The sequence below is a fragment of the Anopheles merus genome, chromosome 3R (genome assembly GCF_017562075.2).
Source record: "Anopheles merus strain MAF chromosome 3R, AmerM5.1, whole genome shotgun sequence".
Lineage (NCBI taxonomy): Eukaryota > Metazoa > Arthropoda > Insecta > Diptera > Culicidae > Anopheles > Anopheles merus.
Window position 1 is genome coordinate 34,038,638 of NC_054084.1, and position 21,520 is coordinate 34,060,157.

The window sequence follows — 21,520 nt, forward strand, 5'->3', positions numbered from 1 at the left end:
ATTCGGATTCTGTGTATATGATATTGAGGAAGGCTGTAAAACTCAAAATTTCCAATTCAAAGTCAGTTTGCTAATGTGCAATCTACCTTTACTGCTGTGACAAACACACACACACACACACACACACACACACACACACACACACACACACACACACACACACACACACACACACACACACACACACACACACACACACACACACACACACACACACACACACACACACACACACACACACACACACACACACACACACACATGGGAGAGGGTAGGGCCGTTCGTTTCCCTATGCGTGCGTATAGATAAAAGGACGCGCAAACGGGTTAAGATGGCATTAGTCAAACCGTTTGATAGCATTCAAATGTCAAATGGGTGAAGAAATGGTGAGAGCGGGAAGCTTTCGGAGAAAGTTTTTTTTTGGTGAGTCAAGAGTATGGTATATTTGTGAAAGAATTGAGGGAAAACCCCCATTAAAGCGGCAAGAGAGCTGTGACAACAATGGTCCTTCGTGCCGGATTGTGTTTGTAACGTACTGTAGCGAATGGTCCTTCGAACCGGATTTTATTGTACCAATTAAGCTGTTTAGCAATAAACGAATGAAAAAGGTTAAAGGTTTTCCATGAAATTGTTTGAAAAATATTAAAAATCAAGTTTGCGATATTTATACATTTTATTACACTTTTTTTTAAAATTAAAGTCAATTACTTTTGGCTATGAAAATGTAAGAGCATTATTCTTACTAACTCTCTCATATGCACCTTACGTTCTAGATTGCGCTCTCTTCTATTCCTATTCGTTTCTTTCTCTATTGCTGTTCATCTCTCTCTCTCTCTCTCTCTCTCTCTCTCTCTCTCTACGTTGTATTTTGCGCAATGCTCTTGAAATGATCCAAGTAACCATGTTCAGGAAAGCATAAATTTTACGCCATAAACGGTACAAGGTCTCGTGATACGTGTAGTAAGATGAGTCTTACTAACGAAATATCAAACGTTGTTAGATAAGAAATGCAAAAAAAAATAAAAACACGTTTTAATACACTAACACTAAAATAAAATTGCCTTATACCATTTTTTAAATATTTTTAACAGCTTATTCTCAATGTAAAACTCCTTTTCTTGATTGAGAATTTAAAAAAATGCACTCCTTGTACGGGAAAATCGGATGATCATCCCCTTTAAACGCGCAAACAAATGTGATATGCAAAAGGGAGGCACAAAATTGCGACTTCATCCTTTCCGGGCCATCCGCTTGTGCCCAGGAATGTGTGTCCTTTGCCTTCCTAACTGGCTTTCCAGTTCTTTGACCAGCGAGAGAATAAAAAAAGAAGAAGGTGATGATGAATATTTGATACCGTAAGAAGGCGAGAGAAGTATGAATTTTTATTGCAGCATTGATTTCCAGCCAGCTCTTCTTTAACACTTGGAGGAGAGCACACTCGGTGGTAGTAGCTCATTGATATTCATCACATCGAATCCTGGCTACTGCTACCACCAGCCCGTGGGGGTGGCGGCTATTCTAAATCCTAACGCCCCCATTCCATACTCCTTCTCTACTGCTGACCACATCAAAAACTTACTTCCAAGAGCCAGCAAGAGAGAGAAAGAGAGAGTCCATAGGATGGTGATTTTTCTTTTGCATAAATTTTGAATAATAAACTCACCACTGTTTCAGCATACTTGGGCAATCAAAAGGCAAAAGCCGTTCTGGCCAAACCTCCCCAACCGACCGACTGTGCGACGAGGTGGCGTGTGGCCAGGGACGAAACCAGGGCACAGATGCAGTCAGCCATAAAATTGTATTGTACGAAGTGTGAAAAGATTTAAATTTTCCCCCCTTTTTCCCCGAGCGCTGGTATGCAAACAGTACGTGGTTTGGCGGGCGCACCCGGAACTGACCGGATCAAACTTTGCTGACCAGCCAGCTGCTACCAACCAAACCCAAAGCCTAGCGAAAAAAAGGGGTTACGCCAAAAATCATCCTCGCTTTGCTCCTTTATTCTCTCCCTCCCTCAATTGAGCATCCCTTTTTTGGTCGGCAAAAAGGGTGAAGGTGCGCGGGATTTTGGTCCAGATGGGTGCAGATCTTCCAATAGTGGTGTGCTGATGATGGTACAAAATCCCATTAATTTTCTTTAAACTTGACCACGGATTGTCGGTGGCCGATTTGAGGGAATAAAGAATAAACCTGTTTTACTGCACACACACAGTGGAACGAAACTGACCTTAAACCCACACACACAGACACACACACAGCCACAGACGTGTGAAGCTGTTCATTTGATCCTGTGCACGTGAAAAATTTGAATTTTTCCCTATTTTTTTGGACATTGTCAAGGGTGAAAAATCGAGAGCTTTTCATGGTTCAAATGCAACCAAAAGAGGGGAGGACTTCAATTTACACCGGAATTTTTGGGGAAGCAGAATATTACACGCTTATGTGGAAAATGGAATCGCTTTTCACTGCCTCGTAATGGTAGGGTAGGGAGGGCTTCATTTTATCCTGCACGGTTTAATATGCCTGCAAATGCTCGATTTTGACTGCTTCGGGCATCCCCCCCCCTCCCCCCGTCACGATTTGTGTTTCTTCCAAAATGAATCATCCGCAGTGGGAAAGCGCGTGAACTGCGCCACACAAAACCGCACGCTAATTGGAACGATGCTTGCGCGCTGCATCGGTCGCATAAAATGATGCTTAAATATTGAACCGTAATGAAGAAAAATGATCTCTCCACACACACACTATTGTAATTACAATTATTACACAACTCAATAACTCGCCGCGGAAAGGCGCAGCCTTTAAAGCCCGGTAGTAGGTAACTTCCCTTCTCTTTCTTTTATTGCGACCGCCGCCGCCGCCACCGCTGTGTGGCGTTTTACGAGCAGGAACAACATCAGAACCGTGCCGCGAGTGAAAGAGTCTGCTTTTCCCAGAATGTTTAATGGGCCGGCGAGCCCCCCGGTCGATCGCCGGTCAGCGAAGGAAAAGCCCTGTTTAGTGATGGCGATGGTGGGTTGTGAAATTATTCTTCACTTTTTACTGCCAATTTATGCAGCAACTTCCAACCCCGTTACCAAAGTTCTGCGAATCGGCCCCGCGTAAATCATTATGCCCCACCCGTACCCCGACACGCTGCAGAAAAATGGCAAAAATAAAAACCAACGAATCATCATCATCATCATTCGAGCGCGGGCGGTGCGGCGCGGCATGGTAGCGAAACCAAACAGAGGAGGTATCATTTGCAACGGCGGCGCCCGAGCTGAGCTGAGAGCGAGAACGAACGAACGAACGTCGTGATTTGAAATTTCAATTAAAACCATTTTTATTGCAATTAAATTACAGCCGCGCACACCGCCCGGAACCGCCATGTGCTTGCGCGGCACACCACAGAAGCGCGCACCCGCCCGTTGCACGTAAAAAACCGAAAAAGCAGCAGCGCTGCAAATCAAAATGGTGGTGGTAAGTGTGTGTGTGTGCATTGAAGGAAAAAAGGCTGGATAAAATGCAAAAAATGGGAAAAAAGGAAGCAAGCAGCAGCAAACATAAATCTCGCGCTGCGTACACTGCGTCACTATGCTTGCGTACATCCACGTTTGCACGAGTGGCGCCCGCCTGCTTTGATGCTGAAGCGCGCCTTGCCGGGAGTGCACGTGATTGGTCCGTGTGACGAGGAAGATTTGTACAAGCCCTTTTTTGCATATTCAAATCACTCTCTTTCTCTCTCTCAAGTTGTCCCCTATTTCATTTTAAAATCCCTTTCGCCCGTAAAAAAGGGAACCAACACGCGGTTACAACATAATAAAGCCACTCAGCCAGGTCGATGAAACGGGGGGAGAAGGTTCATTTTTAAACATTATGCTCTAACAACGAATAGGAAGGCGCGCGACGAAAGTGGTTGTGTTTGATTAGGCTAATTACACTTCAACAGGTCGCCTTTTTTGTGGTGATGCGGGCTCCGGTTGGAAAAGGATCCTTTCCCTCTAAAGGGGTGAAATTTAAATATTTGGATTCAATCATCACAGCACAGCGAAAGGGGACGAAAGCAACACACATACGGCGCAATAAAAAAAGGATTCGATGATGCAAAACAGGATGGGAATGACAAACACACACACACGCTAACGAGGGGCGCACGAGAGAGGCCCAGGATGTCTCATTTGAATCGCACGAGAACAACCCCTTCTTTGCTTTCGAAAGGGACTATGCATATATGTACATGGGCCGAAAAGGGTGCATTTGATGCATATTTAATATCCCTTTTCATTTGTGTTCGAACGGGGGGTTGAGTGTGTGTAAAAAAGTAGGGAAATAACGTTGGGTACCATTTTTTACATGTACAATTCCGTCGAGTCCTTGTCGTCTCGACTAAAAAGAGGGATAGAAGCGCATGCATATAAAAAAGGGTTTTTTTTGTAGGGAATGGAAAACCTCTAATAAAATGAAGTCCTCTCCACAAACACTGCAAGATGAACAACCTTTGCTGCGGTGTGGGGCAAGAGAGAGAGAGAAAGAGAGCACAATAAATTAACCCTTCTTTTGCGATCTGACTCCACACACCGAAGGTGCTGCAGAGTGTGTCCTTTTTTTGTGTGGTCACCCTCTTAGCACAAGGATGATGGTATCGTTTTGTCGCATTAAAATAACGCACTTTATTACGCGATCGTGTGTGTGTGTGTGTGTGAATAATAAAAAAATAGCTAAAGGGGTGACACCTTGCCCCAACAGGTGAATAATTGAATCGGGAGGGTTATTTAAATATTTAATCAATTATCGTACCAACTAGAGAGAGAGAGAGAGGGGAAGATGGGCGATGAGAATGATTGTAATATGAGGCCCAATTTTTTATGAGATTCAAAGGGGGAATGTATAGGTGATTGTTAAACAAAACGATTACAAGGTATGTATCTGGGGTGGGGTTAGTATTTTGGTTGCATTTACTTTAATGCTATGATAGGATGGGTGGGCTGTTTTTGTGTACTGTGAAATGGAAATCGCTTTTTTGCTGGTTGGATTGGATGTGGATTATTCGTTCGATAGGCATTTTGGCGGTGGACAAACGAGTCCTTTTTATTGCTGTTTTGAGAAGGGATGACAAACACACACACGTAGAGCCGCATCTGCTGAACAGGTGTTTGTGTCCGGGGCATCCTTTAACGGGATGGAAGGTGGAATTTCCAAAATTTCCCTACCAACAACAACAAAAACCCTCTTTCTGCTTCAACAGAGACACACGTTCGATGAAACACAGGCAATACAAACATACGTGTGCCTTTACAGAGCGGATTGAGGTTAAGCAGCAGCACCAGCAAGCAAGGGGCATCCAAAAACAACCAAAACGCAGAAGAAACAAAAAACACCCCACCCCGACCGAACCAAAAAATCTCAATCTACTTCACTCCTTTGTTAGACACGTGTCCCTGTTTTTGTGGCCAGCCAGGTAGCGGTGGCGTACGCGCGCTCGCTTGGAAACGGGAAGGGGGCACCCAGCAAAAGTCAAAGATTACGACGGTGAACCCTTTTTTCCCTTTTGCCGCTCCGAGTGACACGTTGGACCGAAAAGTTTATATTTATACTGCGAGGAGAGCTTTAAAGCAGAGCCGTACGGCCCCGATACAGGACGGACGGAATGCGGAGAGATGTCTTCACCGCTAGCTGCTTCCAACGGCAACAACGGCAACGCGCGAGTGAAGAGGAGCGACACAAGGATCGTAAAACTATTAACTAAGTGAGAAAATAAATCTTCCTGCGTTCGTGTCCCCGTGCCTGTCTGACTTTCTTGGCTCGTGCCGTCCCAAAGCAGACGACCCAACGAGGACGATCGTTCCTTCAGGAAGTCCCGAAACAAAAAGGGGTTCCCAGAACATTGAATGAAAGGGCGCACACTTCTTGGCGGTTAACTTTTAATCGCTATAATCCTCACCCATCATCCTCTTGTAACAGAGACACAGAGAGAGAGAGAGAGAGGGTCCCGCCAAGTTCTTGAGGATGTCTCGAGCAGGAATTAAAAAAACGGAAACATTAGGATAGTGACATCATCATCACAATAAGGCAAGAGCGACGAGGGATCCGATCTTCAAGCCGCTACCGACCCAAAAAGAGATAATTCAAACGGCATCGATCTACGGCTTTTCCTCCTCCTTTCTCCAGAAGGCGAACAGTAGGCTTTGGAACGAAAGGGGGAAAATTAAACGAAAAAAAAAACTCTAAGCAACGCAGCCGCAGCAGCAACGATGCTAATGAAGTCGATAATCTTGGTCGTGTGTCGTCATCGGGCGCGCAATATCGGCAGCCTATCGGCGCTTGGGGAAGGAAGGTGTAGCCAAAAAAAGAAAGGGGTGAACAGCGCAATTGAGGCGCAAGAGTAAAAATAGGAAAGGGGTGTTTGGAGTAACAAACAGCCAGAAAAAAAACCCCTTTTTTCAGATTAAGCTAATGAAATGGGTAGGGAACATGAGCCGGGGAAATGGGATTCGGTCGGACAAATCAATTGATTCGTACCACGTCCCGTGCGTACATAATTTGCAGCCACGCGCTACCGTTTGACGCGCAAAATGGTGGGATGCGCACCGCTCAAGCGATGATCAATCGATCACACATGGGCGAATCGTGCGAAGAGACGGGCGTAAAGAAGGGGTCAAGCAAACTTACCATGCGAACGGGGCGGAGATGGTGATTTTGGAGTTTTTATGCTTAGATCTGTAACGAGAGGCAACAGAAAAAAGAGAACAATTTTTTTATTGAGAAACGAGCTACACAATTTCTATATATATTTTATGTTCGGTTCCATTTTTATGAACAATTTCAAAGCCAAACGGCGGACGACACATCGGGTGAATTATTTACATGTCCAGCACCACCAGGGATCGGCATCGTTATTGCAATAAATTAAAATGAAGGGGGAAACCGTGCTGGACACGACAAAGTCCCTACTATTCGAATGTCCTCGCGCTGCACATGTCAATATATTTTCATCACAGCATCACCGGGATGGCCCCTAAGCCGCTGGGATATATCGTGTTTTATACCCAAATGAAGAACGCCTAATGTCGGTTGGCATACGAACTGGGACACACACACACACACACACACACACACACACACACAGACACACATATAAGAAAAAGGCAGCCGCGCGTTTGCGAGGGAGGATAATAAGGAGGGAAAAACTCGAAAAGAAGTGTTGAATTACCGGGCAGCGACCAGCCTGCCGAAAGCCTGCCCGCGCTCGAAGGTGGACACGACCGGTGTGCTGCGCCCTTGCCACACCATCTGCACCACATCGGCTGTGTGTGTGTGTGTGTGTCTGTGTGCTGGTGACAGTATTAGGGCGCTATTATTTATACCCCCGCGTGTGCCACAGCCACCACCATCGGGTGGTCAAGCTAGGAAAGGACGGATGGACGGAGAAGAAAGAACCAGCACCGGGCACCGGGGCCCCGTGAGATGAAAGCAATCCTCTCGTAAACGGGATTCGTATACACACACACAGTGCAGGGTTGGCGAGACGTGTCCATCGATATTTTATATCGGCAAATTCGTATGTATCCTGGTGCTTTGTGGTGCCCTCCGGGGAATTCGGCGGGTCAGTTTGCTCAGCCCCTGAGCGCAACACACACAGGCAGCCACACAGCCCAGTGTTGTTGGCGTTATTGTTCCCAGAGGGATTTTAAACTTTTGGCCGGACAGCGTAGCATCCTCTCTCTCTTTCTCTCAATTCCATCATCGCACGCATCACAACCCCTAATAAATAATTGCCAAAAGTGACGTGCCCGTTCCTGAAATCCATACAAGGGGTCACTCGTGTACCACGCTCGGGGTTTGGAAGAAGCAAAAAGGTTCGCCGCTTCATGTCGTCGACGTCTAAATATTTTTATGCAAATTGGTGATGCGGTTTTGAGCTAGGGAGGGGTTGGTTGTGCGCAAAATGACACACGCACACACTGGCCATGACAAATTCGGGGCCATGGCATACACTTTTGACCTCGTTGGCGGCTCGTTTACGCAAAGCGGGATGCAGCAGCAGAACCACCTTTGCTGCGCGTACAATCGAAGGGCGAATCCCCGGGAGGGGAGATTACAGTTTAATTAATTATGGATGGATGGTGATGGTGAAATGCACTCTTGGTGTCCTGTCCCTAGGTGTGTGAGAGTTGTAAAAAAAAGCTGGACAGTGTGTGTATGTGTGTCTCCTTTTTTATGCATCTCGATAAATAATGCTCACAAAATCGATTGGCATAGGCACAGGAGGAGGATTTGCCATTTATGCAAAGTCATGTCAGGGGGAAGCGCATGGAAGGTTGTCATTGTGCCTTCTTTGCTTTCCTATATAAAAATACCAGCATATTTTCTGCACATTGGGATATTGTCGAAGGGACAAAAAGAAAACAGTTATACGGTTCGGTTTGTTTTTTTGTTTCGTTTCGGAGGTTATTTGCACAAAAAGGCAAATAAAAGAAACAACAACAGCAGGAGAGAGAGAGCAAAAAAAAATGAACTGCTGCTGCATTAAACGGTTTCCTGTTCAACCTTTTAGGATCAGTGTTGATAATTTATTTGCTGCCACCAAGACCCAGAGAACCAGTCCCTTATTATTCCCTCACGCTGGGAATTCATCACTTTGCATGCGCAGCAGCACCTTTCGAGCGAGAATGGAAAAAGCAGCAGCCCACCATGCTGCCATGGCGACCGTTTGCCATTTGAATATTGCTCTCTCTCCATGTGTGTAACCTGTGCATGCATGTATGTGTGTGTGTGAGTGATGGTAAGAAAAACGAAGAAACGCAAAATGCAACGGGAATGAGCAATTTCCCTGTTTCCCATTTTACTCATCCCCCCCCATGGTGCTGCGTCCAAATCGGCAGCGCAATGCTCACGTTGCTTGCGCGCGCGCCCTCCCCTTGGGTACGCCTTTTGTTTATGCAAATAAGCATGTGATTTTCCACCCTTACCCTCCTCTTCCAGTCCAGGTGCATCTCGTTTGACGCTTTTGCGTCGATAAGCGTTAAATGAGACCAACTCGTGAGGGCAAAACATTGGCCACAAGCGAGAACCGCAAGGTGCAAATCGGGTTTGCCAGTTTGCTCCCTCTTCCCGTGGCTCTTTCCCTTGCTGTGGGAAGAAGAAGAAACCCAGTAAGAGCAGCAGTACTGCAGTGCTACTTTTCGTATTCCCATTTGCCTATTTTTGCCAAATATAGTTTTCCGCTAGAGAAGCGACAGCGGGCAGCGGGCAAAGAACCATCTGCAGCTAATGAGCTTTACATTTACATTGGAAATGAGTTTGGAACGGTTGGAGTGGACAGGGTGTGTTGGGGCAGGGGGAGTCCGAAACGTCATTCAATCTTTGAAACCCTTTCCGGTTTGTGCGTTGCGAGCAAATCAAGCACCATTTTCATCCACTTGTGTGTTGTGTGCGTGGTGCTGGTAAAGCTAATCTTTTTCCCACTGGAGATAAGCAGCCCCGAGCCGCTCGATTTTTGCATTTTTGGTTGCGGTTTTCCGGCCTGTAAAACCGTCGAGAACAAGTTCTGGCAGTCTTCTCACTCATTTCCCACCTCCCGGTTTATTTTTTATGAATACTCGTCCCAATTATGGCGGGGGCAGCATTTTGCAGCGGCAACGACTTCTCTCCCATGATGTTTGGGCTCATTAGCCAAATTTAATTAATTACGGCCCCGCCGATCGTCACTGGCCCCGGTGGCTTTGGTGGTAGTAAAAACAGTAAATAAAAATATATAAAACTAACCTCCCCGTCACACACACACCCTGCTAGAAGTGGGCAAACGTTTTAAATAATTAGAACCCATCGCCCACAGCAACGGAGCAGAGTTTTAGTTCTTTAGCGTCCTTGAGTTTACCCTGCCCAATTAGTATTAGTTTTGCGCGGGCCGTTGCGACGTCTAATTTGCTTTACCTCTCCCTGGTGTGTCGACTGTGGAGATGATTTGTGTGACGACGTTTGCCAAACCCCCCTCCCCATTAATCAGCACGATTTATGCCAATTTCTTTTCTAAGCATAATTGATGGCAAGCAAACCAACGCTAACAACACGTGTGACGACGAACTTCGTTAGAGCAAACAAAAACGCAGAAGAAAACAAAAATACACAAATCAACACCTGGAGGAGGCATTGCACTAATTTTTTGCCAAACGGTTCCCGCAATTTGCACCACCTCAACCACAAAGAGAATGAGAGAGAGAGAGAAGGAGAACAAGAGAGAGAAAAGACTAGCTTGATGGTGAGAAATCCCTTCCAACGAGGACGAACCGATCGCTCTCGGCCGACTCGATTGCTGCACCAACACCTTAGCAACCGTAAATCGTTAGCGCTTTTCTTCGCCCTAACCCTCGCCGCAAACCTCCCATTCATTGCGCCCGTAACCACCTGCAGTTCTAGTTATGCATATGTGCACGCACTTCCCGTCCGAAACCTCCTCCATCTCCCCTCCCGTTCGGTCGTCTCACGTTAACTCTTTGTTGAAGGCTGATCCGTAACACACCGTTTGCGCACCGAAATGCGCAGCGAAGCTTGGTAAGCAAATTTCCCCCCCTCCCTCCCCTCCGCACCCCACGACACCACACCAACGAATGGCTCCGAAGGGCTCACTCATTTGTATGTAATTCTTTTTGACTGCAATTAGGCGCTTCAATAATCCTTTTAATGTGCGTTTGCGCAAACCGCGGGCGCATGCATTTCTTCCCCACTAGTTTTTTTTTGTTTGCAAAACCACACATACAGACAGACACACACACAACCGAAGCCGCAGCCACGCCGGTGCACCGGCTGCGTAATTATTATAATTAAAATAAAGTGAATAATAATTAATTAATGGGTTTTTCGTTTTGCACGCTGCCGTGCTAATGATCTAGAAAAGGGGTGGAAAGAGTGACGGGGGCTCGAATGGTGCCTCTCGTTCCCCACTGCATGGCCAACCCCCCCCCCTCCTCCCTCCTCAGCCAAACGGTGTTACTACAATTGGCGTTGTTGGCGTCTGTTTGTTTGCTGTGCTGGGCTTCTCTGTGGCTTCAGTGCGCCCAGTGCAAGGTGCTCGGTGCATCGGAAACTATGCTCTCGTTGGAAGAGGGGGGGGGGGGTAGTAGCGGGCAGGCAGCTTCAAATGACTGACACACGTGGAATGTAAAATAATAATCGAGCCGCTGTCAAAATGGTTTAAGTTGCAAAGCGCAAAAAATAACGTTGCTGCTTTTTTCTTCAGGTGGAGGAAAGTGAAATGGGAAAATCAGTATTAGCACCCAGAAAAAGAGGGTCCTAACAAGCACCATCCTGTACCTGCTGCTGCTGTTGCACCGTGCACCGTAAAGGCAGGAAATGGGTTCGGTTGATCAAGAGCAATTTCGGGATAAACGCGATAAGGATCGGCCCGAGAGTCATCCCACCCGAGGGGCAAGCAGCAAAGGAAAGGATTTAACAACACGGAAAGGGAAACGCACTGAAGTGGATGAAATTTCATCTTTCCATTTAGATGAGAGGGAAATTAGATGAGACTGAAAAATGGATGGAGGAAAACGACAACAGCAAAAGTGAAGCAAAAAAAAAAGCTGTAAAATCATGTCGCTTCTCCAGCCCAGCGATAGTGATCTCGAGAGCGCCCTGTTCCTTGTGCTGCTGTCTCATGATCGTGGTAAGAGTTTTTTGGGGGAGTGATCGCTTGCGCTTGCGAACAACATCCCGATCGATCAATCGATTCCTGGGACAGACGGACGGACGGAGAGCAAAAATTTGCCTAGCAAAACAGGCGCGTCCGGCGGCGGCCCTTTCGTTGATGGTGGGAGAATGCCTGCAGCGACGAACCCCGAAAGGCAAAGCGAGTCCTTCGCAAAACTAAAAAAGCAAATCGTGTTTGTGTAAGGATCGAAGTCTTGCTTCAAGAAGAAGAAGAAGCAGAGAAGAAGGTGTGTGTGTGTGTGTGTTTTCTTCTCCACCACTTTTTCCTCTCCTATGCTTCTTTTTATGCTCGGTTTTTGATGCACACCTTTACCTGTGTGGCTGCTGCATGCAGGATGTGCGAAGGTGTGTGGATTGAAAGAGAGAGAGAGAGAGAGAGAGAGTGGAATCGAACAGGAAGCAAAACCGTATCGACAGGCGATAGAGATGCGTTTTTGGGAAACGATTTTTCATGCTGTTCTGTGCAATGGCGCAAAAAAAAAATGGGCATAGAAGGCAGAAATAATAAAAATAAAAATCAACCTTTTTCTCCCTCACAAAAGCGCTATGGATTTCGGTACCAGCTTGTTGTTTCTTTTCTTTTCTTTCGCTTTTTTTTCGTTAGTGTGCTGTACAATTTTTCTTCAATTCCAAGGACAAGGTGATGGTGGTGGCACGGTGGTGTTGTGTATGTATGGATAATAAGCGACCTCGGACCTCGAAATCTCGTCTTCCACCGGTTCCAAGGTAAGAGGAAAATAAAGAAGACGAACAACCAACTAAACAAAAAAAAGGGAGGAAAAAGGTTACGCATATCTGTGTCCTGCAGCGTGAGTGCTCGTGCAGTCTCGACCGTGGACACATTGCGTTTCCTTCTTCTAAGGCTTTTTTTTTGTCTAGGACAGAAAAGTGCATTATTTGCGTTTCATTGGATGTATTGATTGAGAATGTGGAAGATTCAACCATTGCTAAGAGAGGGGGAGAAATAGTGTGTCTTTGTGGAACGATCTGGTGCTTTTGCTTATTGTTACTTTGATATAGGAGACGATAAATTACCAGAAAGTTATGGTATGTAGAGCAGCAGCAGCAGCAGCACCTCTTTTGTGGAATGAATGCGAAAAGGAAATCATTTTTTGTCATGCGGAGAATAATAAGCAACATTTGCAGGAAAGAAGATGCGCTTAAGAAGATCATATTTTGATCTAACACACTGTTTTCTAGTAGAAAAATATATAAATCTTAATCGTTATATTGAACTAGCCTTTCACAAACGATGGAAAATGAAAAAAAAAGACTCAGAAAACACTTACTTAAATACTTAAATAAGTAATACTGTCAATTTGAAGTCTTGCGATGGTCTAAAACGTGACTTTAAAACGAATACATTGATTGACTCTAACAGTTGTATTTATCGAGCGCTCTTGAAACCTTATTATTGGACATTTGCAAAGACACAGTGAAAACAACCTGTTATTCAACTTTTTTTAGGGTTTATTTTACAAAATGTATAAACACTAAAAAATAATATTTTTCTAACCATGTTACCATTCCACTCCCTCTAAAATCCATTATTACATCTTGATCTATACACCTTCACGGTCTTAATAACCTTGATGCTCAAAAGGGTCTAATCCTACTCTAGGTTTGAACCTAATATAGCACACCATGATCCATAACTGCGCGTTAACGACTACACCACAGCGTCAACCCACACAAGTCGGCCGATTAAAGCGCTACTTAACCATTCAAAACTGCCCAATAATCGATCCAATAATCTTTCCCTTGCTATGCGCGCACAGGGGGCGATTATTTGCGTCTTGATAAATTGCATACGCTTTCGAAACAAACACTCAAAGAACTAGGGCTTATTAGGGGCCCTTTTCCTCCCTTTCCATCTACAAAACCCCAGGTGTCGTAATCTTTAGGTAGGTTTATCGCTCGCTCGCGCGCGCTATTTAGCTTCAAACCGTGTCACACAAACATCGGTCGGTCTATCGATGTATCGGGCTGGCGGAAGAGCGCACCTTATCGGCCCTATTGCACCTTCCGCACTGCCAGCGGCTCTTATCGTGCCCATATAGCACAAGAGCGCTCACACCAAACGAAGGAAATGTGTCACGGCGTTATAAAAAAAAGTGACAGCAGATAAGATCGCGCGGAAAGCAAACCCCGTGGGTAGAAGAAAGTATCTCCGCACACTCCCCAAAATCCCCTCTTTCTTAAGACAAACGACCCGAAAGAAGAACACTTACATCGTTGCGTAGGGGAAGGCGTACGCAGCAGCTCCCGTTTGGCAGAATGGTTGTTGTTGTCCTCCCGGTGGTCGGACCGGTGGTCGCGCTGCTCCCGGGCCCAGGACCGCACCTTCGACAGGACCATGCTGGTGGCGGTCTGCGGTTCACTGAGGTGGCTCGAGTTGGACGGTAACAATAACATATCACAGTGTGCGGCGGCGGTGGCGCTGCTGCTGCTGTTGCTGCTGACACGGCGACACCTGCGTAGCTTGTGCGGCGGCCGTCGTTGCTCGTCGTTTGCCGCAATTTTGTCCTCTGTGCACCACCACCCGTGTGTGCACCGAGTAGTGTTTGACACTTGGCAAAATCAGGGGACACGCATGCACGCACACAGCAACTGGATCACAATTTGTTTATGAAGAAATCGTACAAAGAAAGTACCCCACAACACACCAATCACATCTCGAACCCAAAATGCTGGCTTTCTTTGCTATGGCTTTGGCACGGTCAAAGCATATCTTTTGGTGGCTCACGGCACACTTGCAAGACGGAATGTGGAACAGACCAACACGCCACATACGATGCGCAATGCCTTGGAGCAAACCGATTGATACCCCTTGATTTTTGGTGTGTTTTTCACTTCACTCGGACGGGCACTCCGCGGAGAGTATTTTCCAAATTATTAATTCTTTTCGCTTTATAAAATGCTTCTTTTCCGTTTTGCAAATTATGCACACATCACACACAACACACAATCAAACAGCCCGCAGTAACCCGGTCGGTGCGCTGTTCCTACTGCCTGCTACTACTATTTACGACGAACTGTACGTCACTGTGAGGTGGAGGTGCCACACGCATCCGCACTGTTGGAGTGGTAAAGGAGATCTGATTTTTTCACCACTATCACTATGTTGTGGTCGTCGTCGCTGCTGCGAGCATGCACACAACCATACACAGAGAAGGGCGCACACGTACAGTGTGCTTGAATGCGCATGTTGTGCTACAGAGCTCGCGCACGAGAAGAAGCAAGAGAGAGAGAGAGAGCGCGTGCAACCGTGCGAGTGTGTGTTGGTGTGCGTTTTGAGCAATGGACAAATATGGAGGGGAAAAAGCATAAATTAAAGCAGCCGGTTGTCTCGCTCGCTCGCACGGCTCGAGCGAACCGTTGCGTGTGCTTCCACTCTAGCACGCTTGGCAGCGCTGCATTCACACACATTGACAGCAGAGGCACGTACACACACACGCCGAGAGCGTTTTACAGTGCAGCGCTGAAGGGTGATGATATTGTGACGTGCAGCGCGCGAACGAGAGTGGGGAACAATGTTTAAAAAATAGGCGGAGACTATTTAAATTAGTTTTTTAGTATTTCATTTTGCTTCTTTGCTTTTTTATGGATTTGATTGTGCGCTTTTGTTTTGTGTAGCTGTTTTTCTCTTCTTAGTGTCTTAGCTTGCTATGTTTCATAGTGACAGGGAGCTTATGCTGTGAGTAGCTTCGAGAAGCAGTTTGACAGTATTTTAAAATGTCTTTTTTTTTATTAATTTCCAATGTTTGTTGTATGTTATTGTAGCAAACATGTATTATTTTGAGCATTCTACTGGAATGATATGCGCCATTAAATGGTTTCAACTTCATTTTACAGCATTTAAAATTCTTGTAAATATTCTTTTGTAAATAACAATAAATTAAAAACGATTTTCTACCGCCAAAAAAGCGTTCATTCCACTACAGTAGCTGATAAATTGAAAGGATAGAGTTTCTTGCTATCTGGCCACTTCTTCACATCCCACCGCGATCAACATCCGAACAGGTACGGGTGGCGGTGGAATGCATTCTGTCCCTCGATGCGAACCCTCGTCCCTTTCTTTTCTATTATTATTATTATTTTGCTTTCGTTCGGTGCAATCAAGGGTCCTACACTTGGATTTGGACACACAGGCGAGTAAGAAGGTGCAGACACGAATAATCGTCCTCAAATGCACACACACACACACACACACAGATCTCTATTGCTTGCACCATTGATGCGCTGTTTGCTGTGTCGCACTGATTGCACTTTGAAGCGGTCCGAAATTGCATAAGGTAATTTTGCTGTGTGATGTTGCGATAGAGGCGAATGATTCTTTTCCCTCTCTCTCTCTAACTCTCGCTTCGGTGTGCTCCTTTACGATCCCAAGGCAGTGTAAAAGAACGAACGGGAAGGTAGGAAGGAAAAATAGCACACACAAGAAAACCCACACCCTTGTTAAGGGTCTAGGTTCGGCGATCGATTTTTTCTTTTTTCGTTTCAAAAAATCGTAAAATCAAACAAAAAATGAAAATGCAATTGGGGTTGCAGCTTCGGTGCGTGTATGAACTGATTTTTCTTTTTCGTTTTTTTGTTATTATTCTTGGGTGTAATGCGTGTGTTTTTTTGTTGTTGTTGCTTCTTCTCTGCCTATTTCCACGCGCTTCTTGCCCGTTGCATTTCGGTGCCACCGTAATCGTGGCATTTTTCTTGGATTTGCCGCCGTTTTTTCACCCAAAAAAAAAACCTCCGTATATTGCGCCGTATCCCCGATTGGTATGTGGGGTGTTGGTTGTAACGAGCGTACAGCGATCGTTGTCGCTTGTGTATGTGTACGTGCGTTTTTTTTTTGTTTCTTCGTTTGGTAGTGGAAAAATTGCCAAAAAATCTATTCACCGGTAGGAAATTCTCACGCTAGAAGAAATGAGAGGATTTTGATGTTTTTTCACCCAAAAAATAAAACCCAAAGGAAAGGGAACGGTTACGCGAATTCGACCGTTGCCGCTGGTAATGCAATCTTCGAGGAGCATTTGCTGGTGAGGTATTCGCTAGACAAGGTGTAGAAAATTGCCAAATTGCTTGGGCAGAGTGTGCGCGGTGGTGTGAGCGGCGGAGAGCGGGAGCTTCCTAACGGACAAAAATCTGTTAATGCCCTTTTGTTTTCGTGTGTTTTTTCTGCCAAGAAAAATCTCCACCCTTCTTGGAGATGTAATTTGATTTATCGTAAGAAACGCACCGTCACAAGCGCTTAACGGTCGACGCTGGGTGCACTTTAAATATTGATTGCCAATCGATTCGGATGAAGATTTAAATGACAGACAGAGGTGTTCTTTTTTTTTTTGGGAAAAGCAACGTGATTCTGGAGTAAAACCGTTCACTCTTATGAAAGGGACACGGATGGAAAAGTAGTGGGAAACTGGGGTTAGTTGCTGGAAGGATTTATGTTGCGTTCGTTTTTTGTCTTTTTTTGGTGAAAAAAAGTGATACAGCAGTTGAGGAATTTTGTAACGAACTTTGGCGCGCATGTAACCACCAAATTGCTTCCGTACGGTTGGAAACATTCGCGAACGTTGCAAGAACGTAACGTCTAGAAGGATGTTTGGCGCCAATTCAACAGTTCCAACGGTTTTTCCCGTTAACGGATTTTTCTTCGTTTTTTTTTCTTCATTCTGTTGGTAAATTCGCGCCTTTTCGAGAAATGCATCTGGTAGCGAACATACAGCACGATTAATAGCATGAAAAGCTACCTCAACGAACATCAGTGCCAGTCTTTGTCGTAGCAAAACAGAAAAAAAATCCAATAAACGGCTCAACCTAGACACTTCCATCGATCTAAACTGATACTGAAGAGCATTGGCACACACTTTCTCATCAATAGATTTGAATAAATTGCCCATGTTTGAACTTGAACTACATTAAAAGCAGCTGCCCCCGAGCCCCGAGCCGAATTTGATAGAATATTCAAATGGAAGAAAAACATTTACCTTTGCACAACTTGGAATTTGTGACCGGACGCCAATAGAAAAGGTTTCTATTAGCCTGTTTGCAAAAAAAAAAAAGAATAACGACACATCCGAACCTTGCACCCACCACAAAACGTCCACTTGCTGCTACTTCCGGCGCTCACCGGCCGCTAAAAGCGGACAAGAAAAAGCCCTTCAGCCTCGGCTGCCAAAAACAAGGGGACCCGATGCGAGCGACCGTCCGCACGCAGTTTAGCATAAATACACAAATTTTGCATTAAATTGGACATCGCAAACACACACACACACACATGCACGGACTTCTACTCTACGGACCGGATGCACGGGGACGACCGCAACACGCCGGCGACCCTTTTTTTCTTCCATTTGCTTTGCCTTTCTCCGGCCGCTGTCCGGTGGATTTGCGCTTCCAGCTCCAGCTTCCAAGCAAACCCGAATCAATTTATAGCAATTGTGCATGCGATTGAAAGGACCGCAACCCTCGTGCTACTCCTCCACCGCTGGGTTGGGTTGGTTTCTGTGTGAGTCTAGTTTGCCGAGCGTTTCCCCCATCCCAACCCTAGCGAGCTCGACAGAAAGGGAATTGTTTGGCGGAGGAGGTTTTTCGCCTCGTTTGTGTTCGGTCATGTGTCTTCATTTACATAAAATTGGCATCGATGGGTTGGATGGATTGGCGCTGGTGAAAGTTTGATGAACTCTTGTGCCAGGAGAGAGGGGGTAGTATTTAGAGAGCCTTCAATAGCAATTTGTTTTTGTTCGATTTCGTTGGAAAAATTCGACAGTTCGATGCCTGTATTCTCGTACACTCTGTTCGTAATTCGTATAAGAAAAATGCTTCTCCGCGTGCACGAGCTCGAGCTCTCCAACACGAATGCAAATTCCACCATCCAACAATGCTCTGCGTGGTCCACACAGTCGCCCGGCAATTCCACCAAAGAGCCGCACACGAGTACAATAAATCATGGCCGTAATGACAATATTCGCTTTCTCCCTGGGCGCATACATAATAACGCAGTAAGCTGAATTGCTATTGATTGCTTTTTGCTCGAAGCAATTGAATCGAAGAGGGCCGAACCGTTCTCTTCCACCCTTCCTTTATATCTCCTGTCCCGACTGTCCATTAAATGGCGCTTCGAATGGAGAAATCCTCCTCCTCCTTCTCGGCCTGCTTTGTTTTGCTGGTTAGGCACAAATCGCTAAATACACATCGCGTTAGGCATACACAGCAAAAGGGGAGGAATTAATTAAATTTGCGCTCTCTTCCTCGGGGCCGTGTGCTTTTTGCATACGATTAGCCATTGGCTGTGGCGCCCGGCTGTGCGTAAATGTGTAAGCATACTTGGGTTGGACTGCTTCGTGCCATCTTTACCGACAGAACGCACAGACACAGAAAGACCCATCTATTCTGCACATCTGTCCACTGCGTGCTTCGCGCTGAGAGCCAATCGATAATCAACCCAGGCCCACACAGCAGACGTACTCGCAGTCGTGTAGCAACGGCGTGAATTAGAATATTCATGGGAAAAGCTTGGGCAAAGTGCAGCAAAAGGCAGCGGAGGCAAAATATGCTACACGCGACACACTGAGAGCCCATTGCCATCCATTGCCCCACGGTCGAGTGGTGGCGTTCGCGTTCCGTTTGCTCGAGCCCAGAGAGTTTGCTCAAATTAGTTTGCAAGTGTGCCTGGTAAGCCTGGGATTATCGATTGATTATACATTATTTGTATGCAAACGAAAGCAGCGCGCCCGGTGCCGTTCTTGGGCAAAAAGAGCGAGTGTGTGTGTATGTGAGAGGGAGAGCGGGCAACATAATCCCATGCTTCGGATACCATCAATTAATTTTAATGATATTCCTTTGTAGCCAGGCTCCACCTCCACCGCCGGAATCGGTGAAATGGTGAGTCGCGCTCGTTCGCCATCCCGCCGAGAAGCCCTTCCTGCCGGGCATTAATATTCTTCCTGCCCTGTTTGGCGCAACAACGGCAACAGAAACAAACAAAAACGGGCTCCCCAACCAGGGCAGGATGATTATGATTATTATTATCATTGCGCTTGGCCCTTTTGCTCCCCAAAACCGGACGCCGGAAGCCGCCGGAGAACGCACGCCCATGGCCCAGGGTTTGAAAAATGTAAATATTTGCAAAATTAAATACATATATCGACGATGGGCGCACATAGCCAAAGCTCAAAAAAACAAAAAAGGAACGAAGGCAAAACAGTCCCTGCCAACGGTCATCCACCGCACAGAGCAAACGGCAACAACGGTACAGACATCAATCCCGCCGTCCAACGGCCGTCTTTCATGATGGGCCGCTTTCGCTTACCTCACATTATAATACAATTTTTAGCATCTAATAAATATTCCACCGTGTGTACCGGCCGCTGCAAGTACACACACACACACACACACACACAAACCTGCCCTTTGGAAGGATGCTTCTTTTCGGAGGTCAGCAGAAATAAACATAAAATTGACCATCCAGCACCGGGTGGCGTATCATCGAAGTGGCGGCGGCGGCCGCGGCGCAACGGACGTGCCAAGAGAAACTAAAAGGAGTTAAAAAAGGATGTTCCGTTTCTGAATGGCCGCCATGCCATGGTTCGGGTCGGCAAAGTGCAAAGCTCTGGGTAACCCGAGCAAAACAAAAAAAATAGATGTAACAACCAGTTTTGCGTTTGGGAAGCTGGGAAGGATTGAGTAAAACCAAAAAAACCGGCTGCCGGTGGGCGGCACATACATAAAAAGGGGTGCCGGTTTTATCCGCTCGAAAGGATGAATTTGAATTCGTTTGCCGCTTTTTTGTTGTCGCCCGGTGCCGTTGTTTCTTCAGAAAGAAAAGAGAAAATCAAACAAAATCATGCAGAAAGCAGAGTGAGGCCATTTCCTGAACCACCTTCGGTACAATCAATTTTGTACAAATATCAATCAAAACCCGCCAGGGTCCTGCGAACGCGTCTTTGACCAACTGCACTTACAGGAGGAAGAGAGGACGCTTTAGATTTTTCCATTTCTATGCAACACCAACATACATTACGGAGCGGCTGGGGGAAAAAAGTGTCTCTTCCTTACGCCAATACGCACGGTGCGCGCACGTGGTTTGGTGATTGAATTGAACCGGCGGCCCACAGGTTGCCCCTGGAACGGTTGCCCTTACCCACTCGCTCTTCTCGCAACCGGGAAGGGTGTAAAGTGACTGTATTCTGCCTTTGATCTCGTCGGAAAACATCTCACTCTCGGGGCTCGTGTGTTTGGGTTCCATTATCAGTTGTCCCGCTTTTTTTTCTCCTTCGAGTAACTCGTTTTACAGTCCGCTTAAACGCTTTTGTCCAAACACAAGCACGGCTGTCCGGCTGTGAGGCGTGTAATGTCCTTGGGGTTGGCAAAATTCATTGATTTTCTTTTGCGCGCACCAGAGTGAAAGCAATCAAATTTAAACCATTTTTCCATGTGCGGGATGATGCACAAAAACGGTCTTTTAGAAGTTGTTCAATGAAAGTCAACAGTTTTGGGGAAGGAAATTTAAAACCTTTTGCTGATGCCTTTCATTGATTTCGATCGTTAACTGTAGACTGTAGAAGCATCTTCATCCCCTCTGGTGAATCAACCCCTCACTCTCTTTCTGTGGACCATTTCTGGGTGACGCGGTTCTAAAATTGAGTTCACCTTTTATAGTGGGACACCACATCATTGACCCATGCGTGAGTGTGTGTGTGTATAGGTCACGAGCCAAAAAAAAAATCCGACGACCCAGGGTGGTTCGTGGGTGTACCATGAGCTTTAACCCCTGGACGCTGATGGACCGATTGTTCGATGGGTGCTGAAAAATATTACCGATATTGTTTCCCAATCA

General features: G+C 46.1%; 1 protein-coding gene across 10 annotated transcripts in view; it reads right to left on the reverse strand.

Moving 5' to 3' along the window:
- LOC121597887 overlaps positions 1–21,520 on the reverse strand; it is a 121,639-nt gene that overhangs the window by 4,964 nt on the left and 95,155 nt on the right. For all 10 annotated transcript variants that reach the window (XM_041924153.1, XM_041924151.1, XM_041924160.1 and 7 more), the window contains one exon: positions 6,649–6,696. In XM_041924153.1, coding sequence (XP_041780087.1) covers positions 6,649–6,696 — 48 coding nt within the window. The remainder of the gene's footprint in view (positions 1–6,648; positions 6,697–21,520) is intronic.